The 6,253-nt window shown below is 58.0% G+C and overlaps 3 protein-coding genes across 3 annotated transcripts; 1 reads left to right on the forward strand and 2 right to left on the reverse strand.

Moving 5' to 3' along the window:
• K437DRAFT_78202 (uncharacterized protein) lies at positions 1-544 on the forward strand. The gene has a single exon (XM_013384335.1). It carries the CDS (start codon positions 9-11, stop codon positions 321-323), a length of 315 nt encoding a protein of 104 aa, XP_013239789.1. The 5' UTR covers positions 1-8; the 3' UTR covers positions 324-544.
• Positions 545-1,378: 834 nt separating this feature from the next.
• K437DRAFT_213126 (uncharacterized protein) lies at positions 1,379-2,265 on the reverse strand (the record flags this gene model as incomplete). Its single annotated transcript, XM_013384336.1, has 2 exons — positions 1,379-1,979; positions 2,078-2,265. Coding segments are annotated over 2 exons (789 nt in total), but the record flags the coding sequence as incomplete, so codon positions are not given.
• A 1,218-nt stretch (positions 2,266-3,483) lies between these two features.
• Positions 3,484-6,227, reverse strand: K437DRAFT_271334 (uncharacterized protein; the record flags this gene model as incomplete). The annotated part of the gene is made up of 3 exons (XM_013384337.1): positions 3,484-3,784; positions 3,880-4,121; positions 6,078-6,227. The coding sequence occupies 3 exons, from the start codon at positions 6,225-6,227 to the stop codon at positions 3,484-3,486; spliced, it is 693 nt and encodes a 230-aa protein (XP_013239791.1).
• Between the last annotated feature and the right edge of the window lie 26 nt (positions 6,228-6,253).

The following is a 6,253-nucleotide window of genomic DNA, read 5'->3' on the forward strand; positions in this document are numbered from 1 at the left end:
TGAGCTCCATGTCATTCTCGTGCAACATGCTACTCGTCAACCAGAGCGCGACGCTGCTGCGCGCCGGCGGCGCAAAGCTCGGTACACTCAACGGCCTCGCGCAGATGAGCTCGTCGGTGATGCGCGCGCTCGGGCCCTACGCCGCCTCGGCGCTGTTCGCGTGGTCCGTCGAGAAGAACATCCTGCACGGCAAGCTCGTCTGGCCCGTGCTCAGCGTCATCGGCGTCCTCGCCATCGTGGTCACCACGCAGATCGAGGATCTCGAGGCGCGCATACGCAACGAGGAGGGAGAACGTCATGCGCAAGTGCTGGCGCAGCGATGAGCGTCTTAAAAAGATATAATAGAAGCGTCGTGTCACGTCTGCGCATGCATGCTATACTATCCAGTGCTCCATTCCTCGCGACACACAGCCCGCCCGCACGCCAAACAATGCACCTTGCTCATTAACCCTGCACGATAGATACGCGTATGCATTCCTCTTCCCACCCCATAGCCTGTGCGCACTACCCAGCCTGGCAGGCGAGGGGGCGGTATATAACGAGAAATGCCGTTCTAGGTATACTGGGACCAACAAGTATGAGTCAAGATGCGACAAATTGCGGACGCGATACAGCGCGTGCATTGCGTGTGATTTTGTGACGAGGACGACGAGGACGAAGATGGGATGCGAGCAAAGGGGAGAGAATAACTGGGTGGCCGCAAAAAGCGGCGCGTGACGGCTCACGTCCGTGGCACCATTGTGCGCAGCGAAGGCGGCCTCTGACTCTAGCTCTGGCTCTGACTGTCAGTGGTGGGGGCAGTTTCTGCTGCGGTAGCCTCGTCGAGCCTGTACAGCCCGGGAAATGCGTCGGGGACGGGATCGGCGGAGGCAGGGGTGGCGGGGTTTCCGAGCTGGCGCAAAAACGTCTCGGACAGAAAGTTCGAACCGGAGAAGTGCGGCGATAGGGGTTCCAGCGTGACGACACGGTGCAGCTCGACGCTCTCCCTACTGTGGCTGGCGCCGAAGATGCGCGACGGCTTATTGCTTGTCGTGCGCAGCTGCAGACGCTCGCCGGGCGAGTGCGCCAACTCCGAATTGGCACCTTCAAGTAGGTCGCCACTACCACTGGTACCGTGGCTCAGGGACGACATAGCTGCTCCCCGGCTGCCGGCGTTCATGCGCAAGAAGCCGCTCTGGTTGCCGGTGGCGCCAGGGTAGTGCATTTCGGCAAGGCGGCCGCCACCCTCGAGGGCCTTGAGGAAGGCTGCATGCTTGCTGTTGCTGCCGCTGCTGCTGCTAATGGCATGATGCGAGTCTCCAAACATTACTACGAACTTTTCGGCCGACGTCGACAGCGGGCGCTTTCCGCTGCCGCTGCCGCTACGCTGGGCCGCGCTCGGGAGCGCCTGCTCTGCGAGATCGACATAGAGATGGGTGGCGGCGAGGAGCGAGACGCAGCTCGAGGGCACGGCGGCAATAAGCGACATCATGGGGTTGAGGCGCGCGAGGCAGAGGCTGGTGATGACGGCATTGACGAGGAAGGTGGCGATAAAGTAAAGCGCGCCCTGCTGGACGAGCAGCTCGCCGATGCGCGAGGTCGATTTCATACGCACAACACCGACGAGGGTGAGGGCGAAGACGATGAAATCAAAGAAAATTGTGACGATGTATTTGGCAGAGTACTGCATTGGCACATCGGTGACCGCGCACGCGCCCGACGTCCAGGGGTCGTCGCTGCCGCCGGGGACCCAGACGGCGGTAACGTCTGGGACACCGACCATCCACGCGGCGGCTAGGCAGGTGGTGAGAATGACGAGCAGGACAGAGATGATGGTGCGTGCCTTGCCGTGCCAGAAGCACACGGTGCGGCAGGCGAGCAGGGCGCTGCACATGGTCGTGATGAGGCCCATGAATATCTCGACGGCGTCCATCATGCCCTGGCAGTTGATCTCGGTCGTGGTGTAGGAGATGGCGACTGAGACAGCAATGTAGCCCCACCTGTGGCCGTGCAGTGAGCCATGTCAGCGAACGCTGGCAGGCAACCCTCCCCCCTGTGCTGCCCACGCAGGGCGGGCCGACTGAGTGACTCGACTCACCACGACAGCTTGGCGCCAAAGTAGAAGAGCTGGGGCCAGCGGCGGTCGCGCTGTCCGGCAAGGATGGACCAGTCGAACGAGGCAAAGCGCACATGGTCGTACAGCGCAATCCCGATTGACATCCATAAGAACGCGACGGCGACAGAATGGTCGCGCTTGATCTCGACCGTGCTCGTCCAGTCTGGCATGTCGAGTCGTGGGTGTGAGCGTGCTGGAGTCAGAGATATCACAAAACCAGATTGTCCCCGTCTGCCGTCGGCGGCGAGAAAGAAGCGTATCAAAGGGCGGCGATGAGGGGGAGGGGAGGGGATGGGGTATGCGGCCTATGTATCTACCATGCTGCGATTCAGGCCCAAGGGTGCGAGATGGACCAGCAGCGAGCGCAGAGTACGAGGGAGAGAGCACTGATGCGCAAATATGTAAGCACGACGGGAAAGCAAACGAGCGATAAGCGGATGGGCGGTCCCCGGCGCGGGTTGCGATGGTAACACATGCATATATGGAGAGCGAGCCATGAGAATGAAAGAGAGGGCTGAATGTGTGTATGTGTGACATGTTTATGCGTGCATGCTCAGTAGTTCTATGCTACATGCTCGCTTCTCAAGTCAAACAACCCTCCCGGATCGGAGACCATCGGCATTTTGGGGCGAGTTATGTCCCACTGTCCGCGAAATGGCCAGCACTGGGGGGACTCCCCCTATCTGCTCGTGCAGCGTGCCCCTATTAGGATGGTTTACTCTTGGCGCAATTAATACCTTGAGGGGAATGCTTAATTGTCATGGTAGATTATAGTTCGTGGGCTCAACGACGCGAGCATTCCTATGAAAAGTTTAAATCCGAGCCAGGGGCAAACTCACAAGCCTTTGCAAGACCATTGTTTTTGCAACGTCTTGTATTGACCGCAAAGATTTCAGTGAACATGGAGCAGCAAGGTGAGCAGCGATGCATGAAGGACGGCGACACCTACTGGCCGCCAAAGGTAGCAAAGGAGATGGCGCGAGCCTCTTGCCTAAATCATGCTGTGCAGCGTCAAACTCACTCTGCGCGGTACTTGCTTGGCCGGCACGAAAGATGCTCGACGTGCATGAAGACGTTTGCGATTTCATACGTTATCGCCGATGAATATGCCGCACCGCATGCTGCAGGTGAAATTTGAGGATTTCTATGATGTATTGGGAGTTGTCTAGGAGTTACGTAGACAACGCACAGCGAAGATGGACAAAGATACACACCGCAAAATGTATATACATAGACGAAACACACAACTAGAACAAGGGGAATGGAGTCAGCATCATCAGCCCCCGTCCCTCTGCAAATGTGCAGCGCCGCCTGCAGCTCCTCGACGCGCATGCGCTTCCTTCAGCTGCCGCTTCGTTTCACTGCACCCGTGCGTCCTCTGGCCGCTGCTACTGTTGGCTGCTGATCATGTCCGACTCGGCACGACCAAGGACGAAGGCCACCGAGCCGTGAGGGCCTGTCGGCAGCGAATACGACCGGCGCGGAGCAGTGGCATCCGCGCCAGCCTCGGATTCTCCATCTGACTCCGACCCTGAATCAGACGACAGCTCGAGGACGTCGAGCCCCGGCAAAAAAGGGGCGCAGCCGGTGCCCGTGATGGAATTATCCGTCAGTGGCAGGTCGAGCGCCGTCAGCAGCGGCAAGACTGACTTGGGCCCAGCGCGTCCCCTGCTTCTGCTGGCGCTGACGCTGACCCGGACGATGCGGCCACACTGCTGGCTCCGCCAGAGCCGGACCGCAGGCGCGGGCGACGCTGACCCTGTGCGCTACAGCAATGAGGCCACTGATACAGACGCAGATGTTGGCGTCGCTTTGGCGAAGAGAGGCGCTTGTTGGATGCGCTCTGCTCCTCGCGCTCGAAAGGCGACTGCCTCTCGATGGACAGGGTACTGAACACAACGTCGTTGGACCCACCCACTGCCTCGATCTTCTGCGAGCGCGAAAGCGAGAGCGACGGCGAGTTTTCGTGCTCGCGTTCGTGCTGCGAGTCAAACGAGGAGCTGGTGTCGCGCTTGTGTTCACGAGACTAAGGGTACGGATGCGAAGAAGGCTCCCCCTCACTCAAAGTGTCGGCTACATCTGTGTGCGGACGGCCGAGTGTGCTGGGGGACGAAATGTACTGCCGCATCAGCTGGATTGCATATTATCTTTTCTCCTCTCCCTCTCCCTCCGCCTCCTCCGAGCCCGCGAACGGCAGCGCCTTATGATGATGATGAGCAGCTTGACTGCGCAAGAGGACGACGAGGCGTCAGTGAGGATGAGCGGCGCAGCGCCGCACGCTGCGAGGGTGAGGCAGATCCCGTAGAGCCATCGCTGCTGCGCCGGCAGATAATAGCCGAAGAGAAGCACTGCGAGCATGACGTACGCGGCAGCGTCGCTCGCGCTCGCTGCGGCTGACGATGATGTTGGCAGTGGTGATGATGATAACGATGTCCGTGTGAGCGGCTTAAGCGCCGGATGCGCTCAAGCCCAGCGCCGCTTGCGCCAGAGCTAGTGCAGATGGCTCACCACAATCGATACTACCGCCAGGATGCAGACGAGGCCACTCACTATTGGACACTATTTCTTTCTTGTGAGACATGGAGGAAGGAAGTTCAGTACGGCTCGTGCCGAAGGGAATATCATGATCGCGCAAGACACGCATCCAAGTGAGCAATATTCGCCATGCCGCCACCCACGGCCAGCACGCAAGCCGTGCAGCCGAGCTCGGAGGACAGCGCAAGCAGCGTCGTCTTGAAGGACACCATGCTGGCACCGGTGCATACGCAACGAGCGCTTCGCAGGTTCTTTTGTCGAAAGAGAATGACGCTTGGGGCTCGATCGTCATAAGGGATTCTTTATCCGCTCCACTCAGGGGGACCTCAAGGGTGGGTCAGTGAGCAGCATGTCCGTCTTCGGGCCAAGCTGCTCTTTGATATATGATTGGAATCCTGCGCCATCAATCAAAAGTGACGCCAGGCCGCTCTGTGATCAGACGAGCGGTGGCCGTGACAACGCGCACACGCGCGACTAGCGCAGCTGCAATCTCCGTCGCCTTTGTTGCTTACCTGCACGCTTGCTTGCGGAGCGGAGGCCTGATGGGCTATATATAGTGGATGCTGGGGCCAAATAAAGAAAGGATTCTGAGCAACATGATTGGCGATGATGTTCTACATAATTGACGGACACAGGAGTACCTGTTGGCGGCTTTTGCCGTTTCGCCTACAGCTGCCTCGGGGCTTCCGAGGGTCGGAAAATGTCACATTCTATGACAAGCCACAGTCTCAGCGTGACGCCGAGCTTCATCGGTGTTCTCAGCAAGCCATAATCTGCCCGCATCCTTTCTGTAACGACCCATCAAGACCGCCTCCACGAGCATCCCAGTGAGACTCAGTCTATTTAAACTTACATCTTATCTTATCCAGATTTATAGTCTGAAATCCCAGGCATATCTTCTGTCTTCCTCGCCCCGCCTGATATGATCATCTCCATCGCAACCCTACGTCGTTGATCCTAGTTCCATTTCGCCTGATAGTGTCGCTCAAGGGCTACTCAGTCATTCTTCCTCCAGAGCTGTGATCGTCTAGGTTTGAGGGTTTTTTTAAATATCAAGGCGATTACGGTTCCTATCAGCAAGATTCCACTTCCAACCTCAAGCGGCAGCAAACCACCTCCGTTTTCAAGCCTCCATCCACTTCAACCTCCACTCCAGTTTCAAAATGCCCACATATAATCTGCGCAGTGCTTCAATCAGCGCCCACGCTGATAATCATCCGGCCACTCCAAGGCGGTCAACAGACCACCGACAACACAACTCCCGGCTCATTCTTCGCCAAAAGAAAATGTGAAGGCGCTCACACCAATGTTCTTTTGGTTCAACTTCTTCGCAGCCAGCACGATACTCTTCACTTGCTGCGCTTGGTAGTAGCCAATCAGCAAGCTCACGTTCAAGTTCAAACTCAAAATCAGCCTAATGTCACTGGGTCTGTCTATCATCCCTCACCGGCACCGACTCAACCGGCAGAAAGAACCACCAGAGAACGGGGTCGAGCGCGCGCATCACCGACGAGCTCATCTGCGCGAAGCCGTTGAGTGTACCGAGCTTTGCGCCGCCGGCGCGCAGCAGCGTCGCGCTCTGGTTGACGAGTAGCATGTTGCACGAGAATGACATGGAGCTCA

The sequence above is a fragment of the Tilletiaria anomala genome (assembly GCF_000711695.1).
Source record: "Tilletiaria anomala UBC 951 chromosome Unknown K437scaffold_215, whole genome shotgun sequence".
Taxonomy (NCBI): domain Eukaryota; kingdom Fungi; phylum Basidiomycota; class Exobasidiomycetes; order Georgefischeriales; family Tilletiariaceae; genus Tilletiaria; species Tilletiaria anomala.

Bases quoted from the DNA above. Each gene is read 5' to 3' on its own strand.
- K437DRAFT_78202 (XM_013384335.1), top strand. From the start codon at position 9: ATGTCATTCTCGTGCAACATGCTACTCGTCAACCAGAGCGCGACGCTG.